The sequence below is a fragment of the Mauremys reevesii genome, linkage group 2 (genome assembly GCF_016161935.1).
Source record: "Mauremys reevesii isolate NIE-2019 linkage group 2, ASM1616193v1, whole genome shotgun sequence".
Taxonomy (NCBI): Eukaryota; Metazoa; Chordata; order Testudines; family Geoemydidae; genus Mauremys; species Mauremys reevesii.
In genome coordinates this window covers 287,604,261-287,630,555 of record NC_052624.1, presented here as the reverse complement: position 1 = coordinate 287,630,555, position 26,295 = coordinate 287,604,261, and the positions used below count along the sequence as shown (strand labels likewise).

General features: G+C 47.3%; 1 protein-coding gene across 3 annotated transcripts in view; it reads left to right on the top strand.

Annotated features, from left to right (window-relative positions):
- Positions 1-26,295, top strand: part of IQANK1 (IQ motif and ankyrin repeat containing 1) — a 153,292-nt gene that overhangs the window by 79,071 nt on the left and 47,926 nt on the right. For all 3 annotated transcript variants that reach the window (XM_039527860.1, XM_039527859.1, XM_039527858.1), the window contains exons 7-10: positions 897-1,022; positions 11,436-11,575; positions 12,221-12,275; positions 12,966-13,058. In XM_039527860.1, coding sequence (XP_039383794.1) covers positions 897-1,022; positions 11,436-11,575; positions 12,221-12,275; positions 12,966-13,058 — 414 coding nt within the window. The remainder of the gene's footprint in view (positions 1-896; positions 1,023-11,435; positions 11,576-12,220; positions 12,276-12,965; positions 13,059-26,295) is intronic.

The window sequence follows — 26,295 nt, the reverse complement described above, 5'->3', positions numbered from 1 at the left end:
TCGAACAAAACAACTCTATCCATCATTTTACCCTTTTGCCCCTGTCATTGGGATGGGTCAGCCTGTCCTTTCGTTATCTATGGAATGTTTTAGCATAAGATGTTCTATATTGGTATGCTAGGTGAATATGTATTTCTGCAGCATCAGCCCTTTTCCGTGCCAGCTTCTGTGAACCAAGCCGGCTTCTGGCTCACAGCTTAACTTTGCTTTATGTTAGCAGAGTCTTGTCCATTACTTTAGTTCAGGCCTCAGGCCTCATACTAGGCCTTTATCAGGGCCTGCACTTACTACAGTCCCGCATCCTGACCAGAGTACGGTCGGGACGCCATTTGTCTCGATATTTTTTTTCCTGGTCTTCAGCAGCAATTCGGTGGAGAGTCCTTCTGTTGTGGATGATCTTCGGTGGTATTTCAGCGGCAAGTGCTTCTGTCTTTGGCGGCAAGGTTTATTGCCCGCTGCTGAAATACCACCGAAGACTGTCCGTGACTGAAGGGCTCTCTGCCGAATTGCCGCCGAACTCCTGGATGGGTGAGTGTAAAAAAAAAAAAAAAAAAGCTCCTCCCTGCAGTGGTCCCGATATTCCACCCTTAACAACTTGTCACCCTATAAGGTTGAAAGGTCACCCAGATGAGCGTCGCCCTGGCCATTACAACCCTAAGCAGGGATGGGATGATGGTGTGGAGGAGTAGGGTTGTGGCTCAAAAGAGACCTCATGTGAGGGTGTCTAGGGCCCCAAATTGCTTTAATCAGGCTCTGCTGGTACCCACTTCTGCAGAGGGATAGGGAGCTTTATAGGTTGTCCTTTATGCAGGTTGGGTGGAGATGTACAGAGCATTGATGACAGCAGATTGTGTCAGACACTATTTTCCTCAAGTTTATTGTTTTTATTTGTGTAGGGAGCTTTTGGCAGGACCCCGCTTTATCGTGCTGCTTTTGGTGGTCACATGGCTGCAGTGGAGATGCTTCTTCAATATGGAGCAGACCCCAGACTTTATGCTGATGATGGCAACACGCCTGAACAAGTAGGGGCAATTTGTTCTATTTCCCTTTGCCTTACAACAACATTGTTTCTTTTTTGTTTTTTGGTCTCTTATATTGTCTCCTCTGCTCCCTGAGTGAGCCTCACAAACAAGAGTGGATATTGACTGACTATGCAGGGGGCGAGGTGGCACTGACTCTACCCAGAGTGCTATAAACTGTAGGAAGTAAGCCTGAAAACAGAGGTGAAAATATGTCCTTTTTTCGCTAAACTCAGCTCTACTGATCTCAGGTGTTACTTGTAACAAGAGCAGGTAAAGTATTTTCAGCCAGGCATGTGACTTTGAGTTGAGTTGTGTCCATTTAGTTTCAGTTTAACTGCTGTTTCATTTCTTTGAGTGATTGTGCACACAGATTCCATTCTTGGTGCACATGTGCCCTGTGCACATGCGATCATATTCTTTTGAATAGCTGTGTCCCACAGGAATTCCCCTGCATCTTGGGAGCCCCTGCAACCACCGTATCCAAGGGTGTAAGGAGCAGGGCAGCCTGAACAGCCTTTCAGTTCCTCCTGACCACCTATGGCTTCAAGATGGAGCCCTGTGATCTCAGTGACCTCCAATCTGCAAGAGATAATTTAGCTATTGTTTTCTGATTCGCTATTTACAGTTTATTAGTTAGCATACCTGTCCTCTATTCCCTGTGGAAACAGTGTGTTGATAGGATTTCTGCCCCCCGCCCCCATGCCAGCCTCTGTACATGGTTAGACACACACACACACACCCCATACATAAGATCAAAATGCCTAAAGTCAAGGCTCCAGGATTCAAGATCTCTTCTACCTGGGACTCAGCAAAGCTCATGACTGATGCTCAGCACCTCCTATGCTTAGGCAAAGACCATATGCCTGAGCACTACTTAATGACAGATTTTCAAAGTACACACTTTAATCCAGAGAGGGCAGACTAAAGTTACGTCTTCTGGAGGCTTTGATGCAAGCGTTGTCTGATTCAGGCAAGCTGGCCAAGAAACCTCCCCATTTGTTTCAGTCCATCATAGAATCATAGAATATCAGGGTTGGGAGGGACCTCAGGAGGTCATCTAGTCCAACCCCCTGCTCAAAACAGGACCAATCCCCAACTAAATCATCCCAGCCAGGGCTTTGTCAAGCCTGACCTTAAAAACCTCTAAGGAAGGAGATTCCACCATCTCCCTAGGTAACCCATTCCAGTTCTTCACCACCCTCCTAGTGAAATAGCGTTTCCTAATATCCAACCTAAATCTGCCCCACTGCAACTGGAGACCATTGCTCCTTGTTCTGTCATCTACTACCACTGAGAACAGTCTAGATCCATCCTCTTTGTAACTCCCTTTCAGGTAGTTGAAAGCAGCTATCAAATCCCTCCTCATTCTTCTCTTCTGCAGACTAAACAATCCCAGTTCCCTCAGCCTCTCCTCATAAGTTATGTGTCCCAGCCCCCTGATCATTTCACTGCCCTCCGCTGGACTCTCTCCAATTTGACACCATGCAAGGCACTGCATTTAGCCGTATGGAGTGGAAATCCATCAACCTCATGAAGAAACTTGCACAAATACAGACAGATATCATCTTCCTTTCCAAATGCAAATGGATGGACATCATACCAAATGGACTAAAGGTAAAAAATCCAGTGCTATCTGCATACTACACAGACCACAGTGAGAGATTATGCCATACTCTATCAAAGAAACTGAGGAACCACCTGATCAGCATCCTATACAGCAAACAGGAAAACATCAAAAAAGAGCTCTCCAACCTGGAGACTCTCATTAATAACCAAACTTCCATACAAACGGACTTCACTAAAATAAGACAGGAGATCTACATTACTCACTTCACCTCTCTACAAAGGAAAAAGGACTGTAAGCTGTCTAAACTCCTACCTGCCACATGGGGCCACAACCGTGGTACCCCTAACCCACCCAGCAATATCATCAATCTATCCAACCACACACTCAGCCCAGAAGAAAAGTCTGTCCTATCTCGAGGACTCTCTTTTTGCCCTGCCACCCCCACCAACATGATACAGTTCTGCGGCGATCTGGAAGCCTACTTTTGCCGTCTCCGACTCAAAGAATACTTTCAGGACAACACTGAACAGCACACTGATACACAGTTACCCTCCCACCAACAGCACAAGAAGAAGAACTCCACATGGACTCCTCCTGAGGGTCGAAATGACAGTCTGGACCTATACATTGAATGCTTCCGCCGACGTGCACAGGCAGAAATTGTGGAAAAACAACATCGCTTGCCTCATAACCTAAGTCGTGCAGAACGCATTGCCATTCACAGCCTCAGAAACCACCCTGACATTATAATCAAAGAGGCTGATAAAGGAGGTGCTGTTGTCATCATGAACAGGTCTGACTACCAAAAGGAGGCCGCCAGACAACTCTCCAATACCAAATTCTACAGGCCACTTCCCTCAGATCCCACTGAGGAATACACTAAGAAACTGCACCATCTACTCAGGACACTCCCTACACTAACACCGGAACAAATCAACATACCCTTAGAGCCCCGACCAGGGTTATTCTATCTACTACCCAAGATCCACAAACCCGGAAATCCTGGACACCCCATCATCTCGGGCATTGGCACTCTCACTGAAGGACTGTCTGGATATGTGGACTCTTTACTCAGACCCAATGCCACCAGCACTCCCAGCTATCTCCGTGACACCACTGATTTCCTGAGGAAACTACAATGCATTGGTGACCTTCCAGAAAACACCATCCTAGCCACCATGGATGTAGAGGCTCTCTACACAAACATCCCACACACAGATGGAATACAAGCTGTCAAGAACAGTATCCCTGATGATGCCACAGCACAACTGGTTGCTGAGCTCTGTGCCTTTATCCTCACACACAACTATTTCAAATTTGATGACAATATATATCTCTAGATCAGTGGCACCGCTATGGGCACCCGCATGGCCCCACAATATGCCAATATTTTTATGGCCGACCTGGAACAACGCTTCCTCAGCTCTCGTCCACTCACGCCCCTTCTCTACCTATGCTACATTGATGACATCTTCATCATCTGGACCCATGGGAAGGAGACTGGAAAAATTCCACCACAATTTCAACAGCTTCCACCCCACCATCAACCTCAGCCTGGACCAATCTACACGAGAGGTCCACTTCCTAGACACCACGGTGCAAATAAGTGATGGTCACATTATCACCACCCTATACCGAAAACCTACCGACCACTATGCCTACCTTCATGCCTCCAGCTTCCATCCCGGACACACCACACAAACCATTGTCTATAGCCAAGCACTGAGGTACAAACGCATCTGCTCTAACCCCTCAGACAGAGACCAACACCTACAAAATCTCCACCAAGCATTCTCAAAACTACAGTACCCACACGAAGAAATAAGGAAACAGATCAACAGAGCCAGATGTGTACCCAGAAGCCTCCTACTGCAAGACAAACCCAAGAAAGAAACCAACAGGACTCCACTGGCCATCACATACAGTCCCCAGCTAAAACCCCTCCAACACATCATCAGGGATCTACAACCCATCCTGGACAATGATCCCACACTTTCACAGACCTTGGGTGGCAGGCCAGTCCTCGCTCACAGACAACCTGCCAACCTGAAGCATATTCTCACCAGTAACTGCACACCGCACCATAGTAACTCTAGCTCAGGAACCAATCCATGCAACAAACCTCGATGCCAACATATCTACACCAGCAACACCATCACAGGACCTAACCAGATCAGCCACACCATCACCAGTTCATTCACCTGCACGTCCACCAATGTAATATACGCCATCATATGCCAGCAATGCCCCTCTGCTATGTACATCGGCCAAACTGGACAGTCTCTATGGAAAACGATAAATGGACACAAATCAGATATTAGGAATGGCAATATACAAAAACCTGTAGGAGAACACTTCAACCTCCCTGGCCACACAATAGCAGATCTTAAGGTGGCCATCCTGCAGCAAAAAAACTTCAGGACCAGACTTCAGAGAGAAACTGCTGAGCTTCAGTTCATCTGCAAATTTGACACCATCAGCTCAGGATTAAACAAAGACTGTGAATGGCTTGCCAACTACAAAAACAGTTTCTCCTCCCTTGGTTTTCACTCCTCAACTGCTAGAAGAGGGCCTCATCCTCCCTGATTGAACTAACCTCGTTATCTCTAGCTCGCTTCTTGCTTGCATATATATATATGTAAGCCGGTCCGGTCCAGTACGGTGTACTGGCAAGAGCCAGTATGCCGTGCTGGCTTCCGCATCGGCTTCTGCGTCCGGGATTAAAAGGGCTCTGGGCTCCCCACAATGGCAGGGAGCTCTGAGCTCTTTAAATCCCGCCTGCAGCTCTGGCAGCAGGGCTGGGGCTGGGATTTAAAGGGCTCGGAGCTCCCTGCAGCCACGGGAGCCCCGAGCCCTTTAAATCCCAGCTGGAGCTGCGGTGGGGATTTAAAGGACATGGAGCTCTGCGGCGGCTGGAGCCCCGGGCCCTTTAATTTGCCCGTAAGCCCCGGGGGCTCCAAGCCACCTCTGCAGCTGGGAGCCCCGGGTTGATTTAAAGGCCCTGGGGCTCCCAGCCACAGCTGGTGGCCCAGGGCCTTTAAATCTTGAGAGGCCCCGCCTCTTCTGGTTGAGGCCACGCCTTTTCTGGACGAGGACACGCCCCCTCGGGACTCCGGCAGTACTGGTAAGTCCTGTAAATTACTTTCACCCCTTCCCCTTTGGTCCTTTTCTGCAGAACTGCTGCCCAGCCACTTGGTCCCTAGTCTGTAGCAGTGAATGGGATTCTTCCGTCCTAAGTGCAGGACTCTGCACTTGTCCTTGTTGAACCTCATCAGATTTCTTTTGGCCCAATCCTCTAATTTGTCTAGGTCCCTCTGTATCCTATCCCTACCCTCCAGTATATCTACCACTCCTCCCAGGTTAGTGTCATCTGCAAACTTGCTGAGGGTGCAATCCACGCCATCCTCCAGATCATTAATGAAGATATTGAACAAAACTGGCCCCAGGACCGACCCTTGGGGCACTCCACTTGAAACCGGCTGCCAACTAGACATGGAGCCGTTGATCACTACCTGTTGAGCCCGACGATCTAGCTTTCCATCCACCTTATAGTCCATTCATCCAGCCCAGACTTCTTTAACTTGCTGGCAAGAATACTGTGGGAGACTGTATCAAAAGCTTTGCTAAAGTCAAGGAATAACACATCCACTGCTTTCCCCTCATCCACAGAGCCAGTTATCTCATCATAGAACGCAATTAGGTTAGTCAGGCATGACTTGCCCTTTGTGAATCCATGCTGACTGTTCCTGATCACTTTCCTCTCCTCTGAGTGCTTCAGAATTGATTCCTTGGGGACCTGCTCCATGATTTTTCCAGGGACTGAGGTGAGGCTGACTGGCCTGTAGTTCCCCGGATCCTCTTTCTTCCCTTTTTTAAAGATGGGCAGTACATTAGCCTTTTTCCAGTCATCCGGGACCTCCCCTGAACGCCATGAGTTTTCAAAGATAATGGCCAATGGCTCTGCAGTCACATCCGCCAACTCCCTTAGCACCCTTGGATGCAATGCATCCAGCCCCATGTGATCCTGTCAGCTGTAATACTATCCCAAACACCACAGATGTTCACAAGCCCTATTCCTCTTCTGCTTCTACTTCAACATAACACAGAGGCCCAAAGACATCCAGCACTGGGAGATGGAGTTCCTATACGAAGCCTTGCACAGTGTGAAGGCAAATCTGGCACTGCCCATTGCTGTCCAGAGCAAGCATTGTGCTGCACCAGGTACTGCTCATGCTACTTTCCCTATGATAGTAACATTCACACCAGTATAAAAAAAAGCCCAGAGCAGACCACTCCATCACTGAGGAAACTAACCCAGAACTAGTCAGCATAGAACACCATGGTGCTGAAGGCATCAGTGAAACAGAGTGCTTTAATGTCATTGATGGGGTCACCGTACCCATATGCTTCTCTGCGCGGGCAGTAAGACCAGTACTGGAGTTCCCAATGTTAGATGCTTAGGGAGGCAACGAAGAGACCAGGTCCATCTCATATTCCAACAGCACTGGCTATACACCTGACTGAGTAGTACTCCCCAGAACACTGTGCCCCCTCTCAGTATCCTCTGAGGATCATAGAATCATAGAATCTCAGGGTTGGAAGAGACCTCGGGAGGTATCTAGTCCAACCCCTGCTCAAAGCAGGACCAACCCCAACTAAATCATCCCAGCCAGGGCTTTGTCAAGCCTGACCTTAAAAACCTCTAAGGATGGAGACAAGTATCAGAGGGGTAGCCGTGTTAGTCTGGATCTGTAAAAGCAGCAAAGAGCCCTGTGGCACCTTATAGACTAACAGACGTTTTGGAGCATGAGCTTTCGTGGGTGAATACCCACTTCATCGGATGGAGGATGGAGATTCCACCACCACCCTCGGTAACCCATTCCAGCACTTCACCACCCTCCCAGTGAAATATTTTTTCTTAATATCCAACCTAGACCCCCCCCCACTGCAACTTGAGACCATTACTCCTTGTTCTGTCATCTGCCACCACTGATAACAGCCTAGCTCCATGCTCTATGCCCCTTGAGTGCTCCTTTAGCATCTCAATCCTCCACTGGCTCTACTGTTTTTTTAGCAGGCTTCTTGCTTCTGATGTACTTAAAAAAATGTTGCTATTAATTTTTGAGTCTTTGGGTAGCTGTTCTTCAAATTCTTTTTTTTTTTTTTGGCCTTCCTAAATATATTTTTACACTTCATTTGCCAGAGTTTAGGCTCCTTTCTATTTTCTTCACTAGGATTTAACTTCCAGTTTTTCAAGAATGCTTTTTTGTCTCTCACTGTTTTTTTTTTACTTTGTTGTTTAGCCCTGGCTGCACTTTTTTGGTTCTTTTAATTTGGGGTATACCTTTAAGTTGAGCCTCTATTTTGGTGTATTTAAAAAGCTTCCATGCAGCTTGCAGGGATTTCACTTTTGGCACTGTACCTCTTAATTTCTGTTTAACTAACTTCCTTGTTTTTGTGTGGTCCCCCCTATGCCTTGGTTCAGGCCTCTAGGTCAGATTCAAAGCTTTGGTAAAGCAGTCCTCCAGGTGATACTCCTCTTACCTATCTCTTAGGAAGGATACTGCTTGCTAGTGATGAAGAGCGGAATATGTACATACAATCACTTGAAAAAGAAAGTAGTTATTTACCCTACAGCATCTGTAGTTCTTTAAGTGTATTGTCCACACAGATTCCATGATCTGCTTTCTGTCTTTGCTAACAGAAGTCCTGACCCTAGGGATCCTTACTGACAAGGGAGCTAAGAGGTGGTTGAGGCCACGCTGCCCCTTATAACCTTAGCTGTGAGGGGTTGCAACAGTGCCAAAGGTATAAGCATGGCCCCAACAGACACTGCTATTCAAAACTAAAAACAAAAAACTGCTGCTTCTAACAAAAAAAAACAAACAGCTTCTAAAAAAAACACTCCATGGCACTAAGAGCCACAATACAGCATAGCTTAGCAGAAGAATCTATCCTATCTCAAATCTCTCACTGTCTCCTATCTAAGAATCTATCCTTCCAGATCTCAGACTCTATCTAGGGACTCTCCTTTTCTCCTTCCCACCTCCTGATTCAGAAACCTCCTTCAAAAATGAACTCACTCTCTACAGAATCTCTACCTGACTTACACATTCTGACACCACACTACTGGACCTTAACAGACCCATGAACTCTCAGCTCACGCTATAATAAAAGGATTCTGCATGAACAACAGGCACGGAGACTAGAACATAAAGAACACATCAACATTGCCCAACCGGGCTGAAATTGTGGAAACACAGCAGAACACACACAAAGCCATAAAACCCATCAAACACAATGAACACAACATCATGCTCAAATGATCAACACAAGATCGTCCTGTCGCTGATGAAGGACAAGCTGTCGCTCAAGATGCTGCCAGGCAACTCTGAATATGAACAAGAGGCTGCCTCTATACTAACATGAGACTGATGATTACCACTCTGATCCACTCCCAGATCTGAAATTAACTAAACTACACCACAGATACAAAAAAAGACAGACCAGGAAGAATTCTATACTATAGAGACACATACCTGGAATGCTACCCAAGACATTCCTGGAACCCATCCATAAACCATCATATTTATGGCCCTGACTATCTAAGCATTCAACTTGGGCTCTCACCAGCACCTAGCCTCCTGCACTCCAGCCTCTCTCCCCCAGCACCACCCCCACCACCACCAGATTATCTCCACCAAAACACCATGAAACTACAATCTTCCAGAAAACTTATTCCACAGAAATATTCCACCACCCCTCTATGGATGTGGAAGCCACCCCTACACTACCATTCCACACGAGGAACCTGTACTCTAAGCCAGGTATTTGTCTGAAATATCAAATAATGCTGTGCACCTGAATTCTGCCATTTTCCACACCCATTTCATTCCAATACTTAACACTTTTATGGGTACATATCTTCACCCTCTGTGGCTGACTGGCCCCTCCAACCCGCAACATCTTTGTGGTAAGACCCGTTCCCTAAACAACTCCTCCTAACACCCTTTACTCTACTCTGACTACATTCTGACATCTTCCACATCTAATTTCATCCCATCATCTACTCTTGGACTAAACCCCCATCTTCAATTCCACCATTTTCCAGACCCCCATGTCCATTCCATCCCACACCTAGGTCCATTTTCACACCAACTCATGGTCCTATAAATATACTGTACTAATAAATACCTGTCCATAATACTACTTACTCGGATGCCTCATTCCATCCTGGATACAACACACGATCCATTGTCTACAGCCAAGCTCTTCCTACTACAGCACCCAGCCCTAAATCTACCCAAGATACACACAAGCACTCGGACAGAGATAATTCAAAACCTACAATACCCACTCCAAGGAAGTGAAAGACAATACCCACCTGAAGTGAAAAGAAAACAGAGCCAGAAGAGTACCCAACCCAGACCCCTAAAAACACACAACTAAAAACAAAATAAAACAACAGAACCTAGCACCTAGCCATTACCTACAAAAAGAAAATAAAAACCTCTCCATTCATCCCCAAAAGAGAATGATCCTCTCAGAGATGATCCTCACTTAGACAACAGAGCCAGGCCACAGCCTCCCAATGCCCCCAATGAACACCATACTCACCACACCAGCAACCACACACAACAACAACTATCAACCTAAGCACTAACCTATTTGCAAACCAAGCCTCGATGCCAGCTCTGTCCCACATATCCATTCAGTGACACTCATGACACCTAATCCCATCAGACACACTCAGGACTGCACACCCAGGGGCTCGTACACCTGCACATGCCAGCCATGCCCTCTTGCAGCAATGCTGGCCATATGCCGACCACAACGCCAACAAATGCCAAAAAACAAAAAAAATGGACACAAATCTGACACATCAAATCAAAAATATCAAAAAAAAAACAGAACAGAACACTTCAACCTAACCACAGTGTGACAGACTTGAAGGTGGCAAAAAACACAAAAAAAAAAAAAAAAAGACAAAAGAAGAGAGACTGCTTGACTTAATAAACAAACTAGATACAATTAACTGTTGTGGTTTAAACAAAGACTGGGAATGGTTGGGTCATTACACTGACAAATTGATTCCTATGTGTAGTTCTCCTCTCACACCTTCTATTATCTTCTCTATTATCTCTTTTCTATAGTTTTTTCCTCCTGCTAACGATAGCTCATCTCAATTGATTAGACTCTGCCTGTTGGTATTGCATCTTCCACCTTTTTGTGTTCTCTATGTATAAATATCTCCTGTCTGTCTGTGTTCTTCTCATCATCCGAGTGAGCTTTAGCTCACGAAAGCTCATGCTTAAATAAATTTGTTAGTCTTTAAGGTGCCACAAGTACTCCTGTTGTTTTTTTTTTGCTATTCAAAAGAATCCGATCTTACATGCATGGGGCACATGAGCACCAAAATCGGAATCCCATGCGGAGAACACATCTCGAGCTACAGTTAATGTAGGGTAAGTAACCATTCTTTATGTGAGCAAAGGATTGTTGATAGGCACTCATACATGGAAGTGATGCAGACTGTTTAACTACAAGGGTGAGATAAATCGTCCTATCAGGTTCATTCATGCAAAGAGTAAAATAGTGTCAATGGGACAGTCCCTGAAGTTAAGACTGATTATTTGGATTAAGGAAACTACACAGGGTTAGCAGTCCTATGATGTCAGTGGTGCAGATTGCCCTTTCTTTGGTCCCACTTCTGTTAGATGAAGGGTTATGTTCCTAGCCCTAGTACCCATTGTTGGTGCCGCTGAGATTGGAGTTTGGAGGGTAGTTTGCAACCATTAATTTATGTATTTACAGTCACAATGGTGTTTGTGTTTGTTTCCAATAAGATTGCTTCTTTGGACAGCTTGGTTGCCATTCTGCACTCCTGGGACATCAGCCTGACCGAGCTGATGCTACAGAAGATGGAGGCAGAACAGCAAAGAAGAGTTTTGCTGGAAAAGAAGCAGAAAGAAGCTGAGACTCACCGGTGAGACCTGCATCCCAGCCCTAGCCAGGAAAGGGAAGATAGTTAGATATAGCAGTCACAAACACTGTCACACTGAAAGGGATTTTTACCTTTTGAATGGGTTACAGTTTGAGAACTTGGACTTTATGAGCAGAGCTGGCTCCAGGGTTTTTGCCACCCCAAGCAGCAAAAAGAAAAAAAAAAGCCGTGATCATGATCAGCTCTACCGCCACCGCTTCAATCTTCAGCGGCAATTCGGCAGCTGGTCCTTTGCTCTGAGAGAGACTGAGGGACCCGCTGCCGAATTGCCGCCGAAGAGCCGGACATGCCGCCCCTCTCCGTTGGCCACCCCAAGCACCTGCTTGCTGGGCTGGTGCCTGGAGCCAACCTTGTTTATGAGACAAAAGGCAAAAGAAGCTAAGAAAGAGGCAGAATAGTAAGATAAACAGGGATAAAAGAAGGAACCTCAAGTTTATGTCCCAGGTGTTGCCCAAGAGTTTGTCCCATTGCAGGGGGTGATGTCATTTGGTTCCTTTTCCTCACCTTGTCTGATCAGGACATCTTTTAGAGTCAGGGAAGGTGGGGGTGTCCAGAAACTGCAGTGCTGCCATGCCCCTCCCCACTGAGAGGGACTCAGAGACTGAACTGTGTTATTCTTTCCCATAGAATGAGCGAGGAGGTGGAGCAGCTGGCTAAAGCACAGGAGAGATGTAACAAGGAGGTCAGGCCTGCTCTTTTTATAAACTATTAAACAGCCCCTGGGGTATCATTGTTCCCCCATTTCCAGCCCTTCCCTGTAGTGGCCATACTACTTCTCATTCTTCAGTTCCCAACTTTCCTGCTCAGCTGATCCCTGGAGGGATTGAGTTTGAATTGGTATGCGTTTAGTTGCTGATCTCTGGACTTACAGTTATCAGCCCTTCTAGTCTTACAGAGAGGGGCAGCACTTGCTAATTGGTGTCATTTGTGCAAGACTGGTTTGTACCTGCATAGAGAAAACGCAATTCCATCTGCTCTCTCTCCAAGAGAGAGTTGATGGGATATGTTCTGTACTCCTCATAATGCATGCCTGGGACAGATGTTCATGCTGCTCAGTTGCAGTTGCATAGAGACTGCCAGCCAGCCTGCCCTAGCTGCTGGTCAGTCCCCTTTGACCTTTTTATACAGTCAGCCAACTGGTCCCAACATCTGATCCAGACCAGGGGTTTACTGTCCTCCTGAGAACAGTAGGGTAGAATTTATCCCCTCTGTGTGACAGGAAAGTTGCAGCCCCATCTAGAGCATAGGGACATGGAATTTAAGTCTTACCGGTGTGACAAAGGATTCTGCTTTCCTCCCCACCTAAGACAAAGTTGTGTTGGGGGCCACCTTCATCTTTCCCATCTGTTTCCTCCTCCTTCCTCCCATGCAGCTGCAGCAGGCCTACTGTGAACTGAACAGGAGAATCACGGAGCATGACAAGTGTCAGAGAAAGCAGATGGTCAATGCAGAGCTGACCCTGCAGGTGAGGCTCCCAGGCCCTTCTGCCCCTTTCGGCCTGAGGGGAACGGACTCCACAGAGGTTCTAAGCTGCCTTTGCTCCATTGGACCTGAGGGGCAGCTTGGGGCTCTCTGCCACATACTTTCAGAATATTTGGGGTAGGAGGTCTGTACAGTGTGCACCCAACATTGTGTCTCATTGGAAGGTGGGGCTCATAGATTATTAGGCCAGAAGGGACCGTTACGATCATCTAGTCTGACCTGCTTAACACAGGCCATAGGAGTTTCCTGAATGAATTCCTATCTATGCTAGAGCATATCTTTTAGAAAATATCCAAACTTTGTTAGAATGTCCAGTGATGGAGATATCACAGTTCCAGGGTTAGCGGCACCTCTGGCTTGGTCTGCTCAAAGGCACCGCTTTAAATCTCAGGCCTCCAGCCACCACCTCTCTATGGGCAGGGACCCATGTCCCTCTCCCTCCAGACTAGGTATTTAGGCTTGCAGTCCTCCTTCCAATTCGCTGTGCTTATCCCAGCAGGTCTGCAGTTCTGCTCTCTCCCAGTGGCTATGATGGTTGTTTCACAAAGCACAATATATTTAGGACAAAAGCATTACAGAGTATATATAATTTAAAAAATTGTCTACATGCATGCTAAACTTACCAGGTGACACCCATCATCCACATGGAGACCCTGGTAGGTTTCCAGTTCTTCAAACCCAACAGCAGGGTTTTTCCCTCTCACTTAGTCTTCTGTTAATTTGAGGATCAAATGAGGGTCACTCAATCACTCTCTCTCTCTCTCTCTCTCTCTCTCTCTGTAGTTACTGGAGTTAGCGCTATAATCCTTCCCCATGGAGCTAGATTACAATCCTTATCTGAAAATGATACATAACATTTATAGATACAAAAGCTTTGGGATATTTACTGTACCCCTTGTCAAGCTGTCCTGCAGTGGCTCAAGAGCATGAGTACCAACCTCAGGGCAGACTGTTAAAAAAACAGGCACAAACCCCAAACTGGTTGAGAGTTCTATAGTTAGATTTCACCAACCAGTTATCAAGTGTATACTCCCTAGGCACTATAACATTCTTAACATGGAGTCACAGACAGTCTCCTGGGGTGCTCCCTGTCTCGCCACCCAGGGAAGCTTGCCATTGTGATAGATGGCCCTTACACCACGAATAACAGCAATATTCAGGTTATGCCCAGTCCTGAACTGCATGTTAGAGCTCACACCAAAGACAACGCTTGCAGCCAATCCTGTACTAAACTACCTAAAGATTTACTAAATAGGAAAAGGAAACAAGAGTTTTTTACAAGGTTGAAGCAGATAATGACTTACCATCTTAACTTTCAAAAAGTAATAGAAGCTTCTATAATAAGCAAGGTCCGTATGACCTTTAGGGCTAACCCAGGATAAGCACTGGGGATCTTTTGTTTATTCTAGTAATCCTTGTTCCCCCAGAGTCAAAGCAATATAAAGATACTGTTCCTGCTTGTTCGGGGGGTTTATTCACTGCCTCACTTCTGCTTTGAGCTGCCAACTCAGCTGATGGGAGCAATTCACTTGCAAGACTCATCTTCTCAGAGGTGGGAAGAGTAAACAACAAAGTCTTTCTTTTGTCCTCTTTAATCTTCCAGGCTGGTCTGTAGGGTGTCAGTGGGCCTTCCTTATTGGGCAGGCCATAACACCTTTTGTTGGAGACCAGCATTTCACACTAATTAATGTCTCTCTCCTGTCTGGTAATTTACAAAGGCTTACAATGCAATGCAAATATTACCTTACAATATGGGATACAGATGTTTTAAGTGAGATTAATGCATACAGCAGCTCACAAGCATTCCATAAACTCTGAACACATTCTTATAATTGTAATATCTGTTTTAACAATACTAACACACAAGTGAGCCAGACTGATTTTTAGCTCTATGTTTGTCAGTATTCAACTGAGGCATGGGTATCTTGGCGTGAGCTGGCACCAGATCTGCCAGTGTCACACCCATAGCACCTGTTATAATCTTTTGAAGGTTCTACATGTCCAAGATCACATATCCGACACTGGAGAATTCACCACAATGCTTGGTAAATTATTCCAATGCTTAATTACCCTCATTGTTAAAAAATTGAGCCTTGTTTCTAGTCTGAATTTGTCCAATTTAATCTTGAAATCATCAATCTTTGTTTGCTAGGTAGAAGAACCCTTAGAATCATGGAAGATTAGGGTTGGAAGAGACCTCAGGAGGTCATCTAGTCCACCCCCCTGCTCAAAGCAGGACCAACTGCAACTAAATCATCCCAGCCAGGGCTTTATCAAGCCGGGCCTTAAAAACCTCTAAGGATAGAGATTCCATCACCTCCCTAGTTAACCCATTCCAGTGCTTCACCACTCTCCTAGTGAAATAGTTTTTCCTAGTATCCAACCTAGACCTCCTCCATTGCAACTTGAGACCATTGCTCCTTGTTCTGTCATCTGCCACCACTGATAACAGTCTAGCTCCATCCTCTACGTAAACCCCCTTCAGGTAGTTGAAGGCTGCTATCAAATCTGTCCTCACTCTTTTTCTCTTCTGCAGACTAATTAAGCCCGGTTCCCTCAGCCTCTCCTCATAAGTCATGTGCCCCAGCCCCCTAATCATTTTCGTTGCCCTCTGCTGGACTCTCTCCAATTTGTCCACATCCTTTCTGTAGTGGGGCCTGCAAAACTGGATGCAGTACTCAAGATGTGGCCTCACCAGTGCCGAATAGAGGGGAATAATCACTTCCCTCGATCTGCTGGCAATGCTCCTACTAATGCAGCCCAATATGCCGTTAGCCTTCTTGGCAACAAGGGCACACTGTTGACTCATATCCAGCTTCTTGTCCACTGTAATCCCCAGGTCCTTTTCTGCAGAACTGCTGCTTAGCCAGTCAGTCCCCAGCCTGTAGCAGTGCATGGAATTCTGCCGTCCTAAGTGCAGGACTATGTACTTGTCCTTGTTGAACCTCATCAGATTTCTTTTGGCCCAATCCTCCAATTTGTCTAGGTCCCTCTGTATCCTATCCCTACCCTCCAGCGTATCTACCTCTCCCTCTAGCTTAGTGTCATCTGCAAACTTGCTGAGGGTACAATCCATCCCATCATGCAAATCATTAATGAAGATGTTGAACAAAACCGGCCCCAAGACAGACCCCATGGCACTCCATTTGATACCAGCTGCCAACTAGACATCAAGCCGTTGATCCCACCTTATTAGTCCATTTATCCAATCTATACTTTTTTAACTTGCTGGCAAGAATACTGTGGGAGACCATATCAAAAGCTTTGCTAAAGTCAAGGTATATCACATCCACCACTTTTCCCATATCCACAGAGCCAGTTATCTCATTATAGACGGCAATCAGGTTGGTCAGGCATGACTTGTCCTTGGTGAATCCATGTTGACTGTTCCTGATCACCTTCCTCTCCTCCAAGTGCTTCAAAATGAATTCCTTGAGGGCCTGCTTCATGATTTTTCCGGGGACTGAGGTGAAGCTGACCAGTCTGTAGTTCCCCGGATTCTCCTTCTTCACTTTATAAAAGATGGGCACTATATTTGCCTTTTGCCAATCATCTGGGACCTCCCCAATCACCATGAGTTTTCAAAGATAATGGCCAATGTCCGATATGATTGCAGAGCCAACTCCCTGAGCACCCTCAGATCCAATGCATGTGGCCCCATGGACTTGTGTATGTCCAGCTTTTCTATGTATGTCCACTGAGGGCTGTTCACCTCCTCCCCATACTGTGCTGCCCAGTGCAGCAGTCTGGGAGCTGACCTTGTCTGTGAAGACTGAGGGAAAAAAAGCATTGAGTACTTCAACTTTTTCCACATCATCTGGCACTAAGTTGCCTCCCCCGTTCAGTAAGGGGCCCACACTTTCCCTGACCTTCTTGTTGCTAACATACCTGTAGAAACCCTTCTTGTTACCCTTCACATCTCATCCTAGCTGCAACTCCAATTGTGCTTTGGCCTTCCTGATTACACCCCTGCATGCTCGAGCAATATTTTTATACTCCTCCCTACTCATCTGTCCAAATTTCCACTTCTTTTTGTGATTAAGCTCACCAAAGATTTCACTGTTAAGCCAAACTGATCACCTGCCATATTTGCTATTCTTTCTACACATTGGGATGGTTTGTTCCTGCACTCTTAATAAGGCTTCTTTGAAATACAGCCAGCTCTCCTTGACTCCTTTCTCCCTCATATTAGTCTCCCAGGGGATCATGCCCATCAGTTCCCTCAGGGAGTCAAAGTCTGCTTTTCTGACGTCCAGGGTCCATATTCTGCTGCTCACCTTTCTTCCTTTTGTCAGGATCCTGAACTCAACCATCTCATGGTCACTTCTGCCCAGGTTGCCACCCACTTCTACTGCCCCTACCAATTCTTCCCTGTTTGTGAGCAGCAGGTCAAGAGGAGCATGGCCCCTAATTGGTTAAGAACATAAGAACATAAGAACGGCCGTACCGGGTCAGACCAAAGGTCCATCTAGCCCAGTATCTGTCTACCGACAGTGGCCAATGCCAGGTGCCCCAGAGGGAGTGAACCTAACAGGCAATGATCAAGTGATCTCTCTCCTGCCATCCATCTCCATCCTCTGATGAACAGAGGCTAGGGACACCATTCTTACCCATCCTAGCTAATAGCCATTTATGGACTTAGCCACCATGAATTTATCCAGTCCCCTTTTAAACATTGTTATAGTCCTAGCCTTCACAACCTCCTCAGGTAAGGAGTACACGTTGACTGTGCAATGCGTGAAGAAGAACTTCCTTTTATTTGTTTTAAACCTGCTGCCTATTAATTTCATTTGGTGACCCCTAGTTCTTGTATTATGGGAATAAGTAAATAACTTTTCCTTATCCACTTTCTCAACATCACTCATGATTTTATATACCTCTATCATATCCCCCCTTAGTCTCCTCTTTTCCAAGCTGAAGAGTCCTAGCCTCTTTAATCTTTCCTCGTATGGGACCCTCTCTAAACCCCTAATCATTTTAGTTGCCCTTTTCTGAACCTTTTCTAGTGCTAGAATATCTTTTTTGAGGTGAGGAGACCACATCTGTACACAGTATTCGAGATGTGGACGTACCATGGATTTGTATAAGGACAATAATATATTCTCAGTCTTATTCTCTGTCCCCTTTTTAATGATTCCTAACATCCTGTTTGCTTTTTTGACCGCCTCTGCACACTGCATGGACATCTTCAGAGAACTATCCACGATGATGCCAAGATCTTTTTCCTGACTCGTTGTAGCTAAATTAGCCCCCATCATATTGTATGTATAGTTGGGGTTATTTTTTCCAATGTGCATTACTTTACATTTATCCATATTAAATTTCATTTGCCATTTTGTTGCCCAATCACTTAGTTTTGTGAGATCTTTTTGAAGTTCTTCACAATCTGCTTTGGTCTTAACTATCTTGAGTAGTTTAGTACCATCTACAAACTTTGCCACCTCACTGTTTACCCCTTTCTCCAGATCATTTATGAATAAATTGAATAGGATTGGTCCTAGGACTGACCCTTGGGGAACACCACTAGTTACCCCTCTCCATTCTGAGAATTTACCATTAATTCCTACCCTTTGTTCCCTGTCCTTTAACCAGTTCTCAATCCATGAAAGGACCTTCCCTTTTATCCCATGACAGCTTAATTTACGCAAGAGCCTTTGGTGAGGGACCTTGTCAAAGGCTTTCTGGAAATCTAAGTACACTATGTCCACCGGATCCCCCTTGTCCACATGTTTGTTGACCCCTTCAAAGAACTCTAATAGATTAGTAAGACACGATGTCCCTTTACAGAAACCATGTTGACTATTGCTCAACAGTTTATGTTTTTCTATGTGTCTGACAATTTTATTCTTAACTATTGTTTCGACTAATTTGCCCGGTACCGACATTAGACTTACCGGTCTGTAATTGCCGGGATCACCTCTAGAGCCCTTTTTAAATATTGGTGTTACATTAGCTAACTTCCAGTCACTGGGTACTGATGCCGATTTAAAGGACAGGTTACAAACCTTAGTTAATAGTTCCGCAACTTCACATTTGAGTTCTTTCAGAACTCTTGGGTGTATGCCATCTAGTCCCAGTGACTTGTTAATGTTGAGTTTATCAATTAATTCCAAAACCTCCTCTAGTGACACTTCAATCTGTGACAGTTCTTCAGATTTGTCACCTACAAAAGCCAGCTCAGGTTTGGGAATCTCCCTAACATCCTCAGCCGTGAAGACTGAAGCAAAGAATCCATTTAGTTTCTCCGCAATGACTTTATCGTCTTTAAGTGCTCCTTTTGTATTTCGATCGTCAAGGGGCCCCACTTGTTGTTTAGCAGGCTTCCTGCTTCTGATGTACTTAAAAAACATTTTGTTATTACCTTTGGAGTTTTTGGCTAGCCGTTCTTCAAACTCCTCTTTGGCTTTTCTTATTACACTCTTGCACTTAAGTTGGCAGTGTTTGTGCTCCTTTCTATTTGCCTCACTAGGATTTGACTTCCACTTTTTAAAGGAAGTCTTTTTATCTCTCACTGCTTCTTTTACATGGTTGTTAAGCCACGGTGGCTCTTTTTTAGTTCTTTTACTGTTTTTCTTAATTTGGGGTATACATTGAAGTTGGGCCTCTATTATGGTGTCTTTAAAAAGGGCCCACGCAACTTGCAGGGATTTCACTTTAGTCATTGTACCTTTTAACTTTTGTCTAACTAACCCCCTCATTTTTGTATAGTTCCCCCTTTTGAAATTAAATACCACAGTGTTGGGCAGTGGAGGTGTTCTTCCCACCACAGGGATGTTGAATGCTATTGTATTATGGTCACTATTTCCAAGCGGTCCTGCTATAGTTACCTCTTGGACCAGCTCCTGCGCTCCACTCAGGATTAAATCTAGAGTAGCCTCTCCCCTTGTAGGTTCCCGTACCAGCTGCTCCATGAAGCAGTCATTTAAAGTATCAAGAAATTTTATCTCTGCATTTCGTCCTGAAGTGAAATGTTCCCAGTCAATATGGGGATAATTGAAATCCCCCACTATTATTGGGTTCTTAACTTTGATAGCCTCTCTAATCTCCCTTAGCATTTCATCATCACTATTACTGTCCTGGTCAGGTGGTCGATAATAGATCCCTAATGTTATATTTTTACTAGAGCATAAAATTTCTATCCATAGAGATTCTATGGAACATGTGGATTCGCTTAAGATTTTTACTTCATTTGAATCTACACTTTCTTTCACATATAGTGCCACTCCTCCCCCTGCACGACCTGTTCTGTCCTTCCGATATATTTTGTACTCCTTTATCACAAGGCACTCTAGTTCACCCATCTTATTATTTAGACTTCTGGCATTTGTGTACAAGCACTTTAAAAACTTGTCCCTGTTTATTAGCCTGCCTTTTTCTGATGTGCCAGATTCTTTTTTATGTGACTGTTTATCATCTGATCCGGCCCTTACCTTATACTCTTCAGTCCTCTGCTCCTGACTATAACCTGGAGATTCTCTATCATCAGACTCTCCCCTAAGAGAAGTCTGTGTCCGATCCACACGCTCCTCTGCAGCAGTCGGCTTTCCCCCATCTCCTAGTTTAAAAACTGCTCTACAACCTTTTTAAAGTTTAGTGCCAGCAGTCTGGTTCCACTTTGGTTTAGGAGGAGCCCATCTCTCCTGTATAGGCTCCTCCCATCCCAGAAGTTTCCGCAGTTCCTAATGAACGTGAACCCCTCCTCTCTACACCATCGTCTCATCCACGCGTTGAGACTCTGAAGCTCTGCCTGCCTACCTGGCCCTGCGCGTGGAACTGGGAGCATTTCTGAGAATGCCACCATAGAGGTCCTGGATTTCAGTCTCTTCCCTAGCAGCCTAAATTTGGCTTCCAGGACATCTCTCCTACCCTTCCCTATGTCATTGGTACCTACAAGTACCACGACCACTGGCTCCTCCCCAGCACTACACATAAGTCTATCTAGATGCCTCGAGAGATCCGCAACCTTCGCACCAGGCAGGCAAGTCACCATACGGTTCTCCCGGTCATCACAAACCCAGCTATCTATGTTTCTAATAATCGAATCTCCCATTACTAACACCTGCCTTTTCCTAGAAACTGGAGTTCCCTCCCCCGGAGAGGCAACCTCAGTGCGAGAGGCAACCCCAGCACCATCTGGAAGGAGGGTCCCAACTACGGGAAGGTTTCCCTCTGCTCCCATTGACTGCTCTGCCTCCCTAGGCCATTCTTCCTCCTCAACAGTGCTGGGGCTGTCTGAGCGGAGGTGGGACAATTCTACAGTGTCCCGGAAAGCCTCATCAACATACCTCTCTGCCTCTCTTAGCTCCTCCAGTTCCGCCACCCTGGCCTCCAAAGTCCGTACATGGTCTCTGAGGGCCAGGAGCTCCTTGCACCGACTGCACACATACGCCACCCACCCACAGGGCAGGTAATCATACATGCAACACTCAGTGCAATAAACTGGATAGCCCCCACTCTGCTGCTGGACTTCTGCCTGCATTGTCTCCTAGTTAATGGAAGGGTGGTTTACAGAAAGAGGTTTTGGAATGTAGTTCGGTTTATAGGTTTTAAGGGGACTACAGGGAAGGGGTTAGGGCCGGCAAGGGACTCCCACTCCCCTTCCGAACTCCCTTGTGAAACTCCCTGTTAGCAGCCCCTGTTCGCAAAGCTCCCTGGTCGCTTGTGCGCAGCTTTATAAAGCCCTGGCCTGAGTGAATGCCCCACCCACTGATTAAGGCTCAGCCAATTACCAGAGGCTTCGAGCTTTCAAACCTTCCTTTGAAGCTCACGGCCTCTAACTGCCAGCCAGAGCACACGGTCCTTCAAACAAACAAACAAACAAACAGACTGACAAACACAAGCTCAGCACACAGCAAGTAACCCCCAAACACAACAAACAAACACACACTACAGACAGTCACGTACCCCAGCACTTGCACCAGGAAGTTGTCCACAACAACTTAGGGGGGGAGGGATAGCTCAGTGGTTTGAGCATTGGCCTACTAAACCCAGGGTTGTGAGTTCAATTTTTGAGGGGGCCACTTAGAGATCTGGGGCAAAAATCAGTACTTCATCCTGCTAGTGAAGGCAGAGGGCTGGACTCAATGACCTGTCAAGGTCCCTTATTTTTCTTTATTGGAGGGGGAGATAGCTCAGTGGTTTGAGCATTGGCCTGCTAAACCCAGGGTTGTGAGTTCAATCTTTGAGGGGGCCATTTAGGGAACTGGGGTAAAAAGCTGTCTGGGGATTGGTCCTGCTATAAGCAGGGGGTTGGACTAGATGACCTCCTAAGGTCCCTTCCAACCCCGACATTCTATGATTCTATGAACACGCTCCAAAAACTTCCTGGATTGTCTATGCACTGCTGTATTGCTCTCCCAGCAGATGTCAGGGTGATTGAAGTCCCCCATGAGAACCTGGGCCTGTGATCTGTAAACTTCTGTTAGTTGTCTGAAGAAATCCTCATCTACCTCATCCTCCTGGTCTGGTGGTCTATAGCAGATGCCCACCACGACATCACCCTTGTTTCTCTCACCTCTAAACTTAACCCAAAGACTCTCACAGGCTTTTCTCCAGTTTCATACTGGAGCTCTGAGCAATCATACCACTCCCTTATGTAAGCAGAGTCAGGATGAGCTCTACCCTGACATCTGGTGGTAAATTATGAGGAGTGGGCAAAGGAATTTCAAGAATGTGCATTGGAGTGGTGAAAGGAATTTCAGGAATGTGCATTTGCATTGGCAAACCCACTCCACTTAGCATAGCACACAGCAGCCTGGGATGGTTATTTTCACAGCTGTGGGATCCCCAATTTCTTTGTTATTGGGGCAGGAGGAATAAAATGTTGTCACCCTGATTAAGTAAATGAGGAACTACAAAACTGTCTTATGATAAAGGGTTTCATTATCAACTAAATAGTGCTTGCTAGACAAAGGACATGGGTTCCAAAACCCAGTGAATTGAGAGAGGCTGGGGACAGGTATCTGTACCTGGTGGTGCAGGCTCCTTGTGTGAGCTGGAAGCACCAGCCCCACCTATGCCTCTCTCCATTGTGGAATATCAGAATTGATTTTTGATTCCCTTAAGAATCTAGATACAGGTTACTGAGCTGAACTCACTTTGGGCTAATGGTGCACTAGCACTGGGGCTCCCCTGCTGTGAGCTGAAATCACTAAAGAGCTGGAATCGCTGAGCTGAGAGCACTGAGTACTGTGCTAACTAGTGGGGGAGCCTGAAGCTATACTGCAGAGCAGAGTGGAGCAGTTCATGGAGCCACGGAGTGAATGGAGCCGAGCAGTTTGCGGGGACAGCTGGTGGACCAAAGCAGCTGGCAGAGCGGAGCAGCTGTGGGACGGGTGGAGCGGCCCATGGAACGAGCGGAGCCGGCTGGAGCAGATTACGGGACGGGTGGTGGAGCAGAGCAGCTGACGGAGCGGAGCAGTTTGTGAGGACGGCTGGAGGAGCAGTTCGTGGAAAAGGCGGGAGCAGAACCCAACGGACCACATAAGGTGCCCCTTTCCACCCAGGCTGGGGGTGGGGACAGGGACCTCTGCAGATAGACTCTCGAACTCTGGGGCTGCACTGACCCAGGACAGAGACTTTTGGATTGTGGGATTGTTGGGACTGTGGGTGATCTTTGGGTTGCTGGACTCTAGGGACATTTGGGATATTGGACTTTGGAGTCTTGGGGGGACTTGGGGGTTGCTGGACTCAAGAGCCCGTGGAGAAGGACACGGCCCAATTTCCTGGGGTGGATCTTTGCTCACGGTTTAATCTATGAACGCTAATTTTGGTGTTTTCCCAATTTAATGCTTGTGTTTATCTCATGTAATTAAACCTTTTCTGCTACACCGAGACTCTGTGCTTGCAAGAGGGGAAGTATTGCCTCTTCGAGGCGCCCAGGGGTGTGTGTAAGATTTTCCCAGGTCACTGGGTGGGGGCTTGAGCTGATTTTGCATTACGTTGTAGGGAAGGGACCCCTATGTATTGAACCCGGCCCTTGCTGCTATCAATTCGGCCTGGCAGAAGGGTTACACTTACATACAGTGCAACTCCTCCAACTTTTCTCCCCTGCCCTGTCCTTCCTGAAAAGTTTATACCCATCCATGACAGTGCTCCAGTCATGTGAGTTACCCCACCAAGTCTCTGTTATTCCAATCACATCATAGTTTCTTGACTGTGCCAGGACTTCCAATTCTTCCTGCTTGTTTCCCAGGCTGCTTCTTCGAGTGCTTGCTCATATTGATTCTAATTAGGTGTGTGTGCGCCGCGTGCACGTTTGTCGGAAGATTTTTACCCTAGCAACACTCGGTGGGTCGGCTGGGCGCCCCCTGGAGTGGCACCGCTATGGCACCGGATATATACCCCTGCCGACCCATCCGCCCCTCAGTTCCTTCTTACCGCCCGTGTCGGTCGTTGGAACAGTGGAGCGCGGCTTAGCTGACCTCCACTTCCCTAGCTACTCGTAGTTCTCTCGTTAATTCTTGTGTATATAGTTCAGATTTATATAGTTGTAGTTAACTTTATTTGTTTGTAGTATAGTTAGTGTCTATAGTTCAGAGGGGTTCGGGGATTATCCCCTTCCCCGCACCCGGTGCCGGGGCCTATGCCCAGTTCACCGGGTTTCAAATCGTGCTCGGCCTGCCACAACCCGATGCCGACAAGAGATCCCCACGACTCCTGTCTTAAGTGCCTCGGGGAAACTCACCTAACAGATAAGTGCCGCATTTGTAAGGCCTTTAAGCCGAGAACAAAAAAGGAGCGGGACTTTCGTCTCAAGCAGCTCCTGATGGAGGCAGCTCTTACTCCTCCGCCCTCGGCACCAAGCGCTGGACAGTCTTCAAGACATGCTCCCTCGGCACCGGATCGCGCCGGTACTGCCAAAGCCTCTCGGCACCGGCCATCGCCGGCACCGACGTCTGCTCGGCACGGATCCCTCTCCCCGAGGATGAAGAGGCACAAGACTCCTGCTGCGTCCGAGCTGCCTGCTCCGCAGCCCAAGCGCTATACTAAGTCGGACCGCCCGGCACCGATACCTGCCGTGGCACCGACAATATCGGCACCGTTGATTCCGGCCTCGCAAGAGCCGTCGAGTCCGGTGCCTGAAAGCTCCCCGGTACGAGCCGTGGTTGAGCTCACTATTCCCTCCACGCCGGAGACATTATCCACGGCGAGGGAGTTGATTGCAATTACAGCGTCTGCGCTGCCTCAACCCCCGGCACCGCCGATGCGGGTTATGTAGTCGATCAGCATGCCTGCCTTGATCAGACCACCCTCCGTCGGCACCGCAGAGCGGCACCGATCACGATCACGGTCCCGCAGACGTTCTTGGTCCATCGCCAATCCAGGTCCCAATGCCGCTCGCAGTCCCGGCACCGTTCTCCATTTCGGTACCGGTCGTACTCGCGGCACCGGTCAGAGTCCCGTTCGCCGGCCCGGTACACTCGGCACCGATCCAGCTCCCGGCACTGCTCCAGGCACCGTGACTCCCGTAGCCACTCCCGACGTCGAGCCTCGAGATCTCGGTCGACCTCCCGGCACCGCTCCGGTCGCAGGTCCTGTTCTCGCTCCTGGTACTGGTATGCCGACCGGTACCGATCCCCAGTGCCGCTTCGAGCGACGTCAGCTAGAGAGGGAGACTCTGCCTAGGGCTTTTCAGCTCCTCCATGGCCATCCAGACATGCATCAGTGTCATCCCGCATGGGCAGTTCATACGCGCAGGACTGTGATTTGGATGTGCCCACCAGAGTCTTCCAGGAGCCTCAGGCCCAGGACCCTGGCCCCCATCAGTGGTCATCCTGGACAACTTGGGTGTACCACCAGGCCAAAGACGTACCTGTGATCCCATCTCGCTCTGTTCCGTCAGAGCACTGGGTGCCACAGGCGACAGTTAGCCGTCCTCCTCCGACCGGTACGGAGGAAGCCCTGGTTCAGCCACTGGACTCCCAGATCCCACCGGAACAGGAGGTCGTCCAGGAGCATGAGCCCACACAGGACCCGCTTGTCCCCGGCCTTTCTTCTTCCTCCTCCCCAGATGAGGCGGTGGCAGGAACGTACTCCTCGGGCCCTCCTCCAATCGACTTGAGGGCCCATCAGGACCTCCTGAGACGGGTGACGCTCAATATGAACCTCCAAGTGGAGGAAGTCTCGGAGATAGAGGATCCGGTCGTAGACATTCTGTCGGCTGATGCTCCCACTAGAGTGGCCCTACCGTTCATTCGGACGATCCAGGCCAATACGGA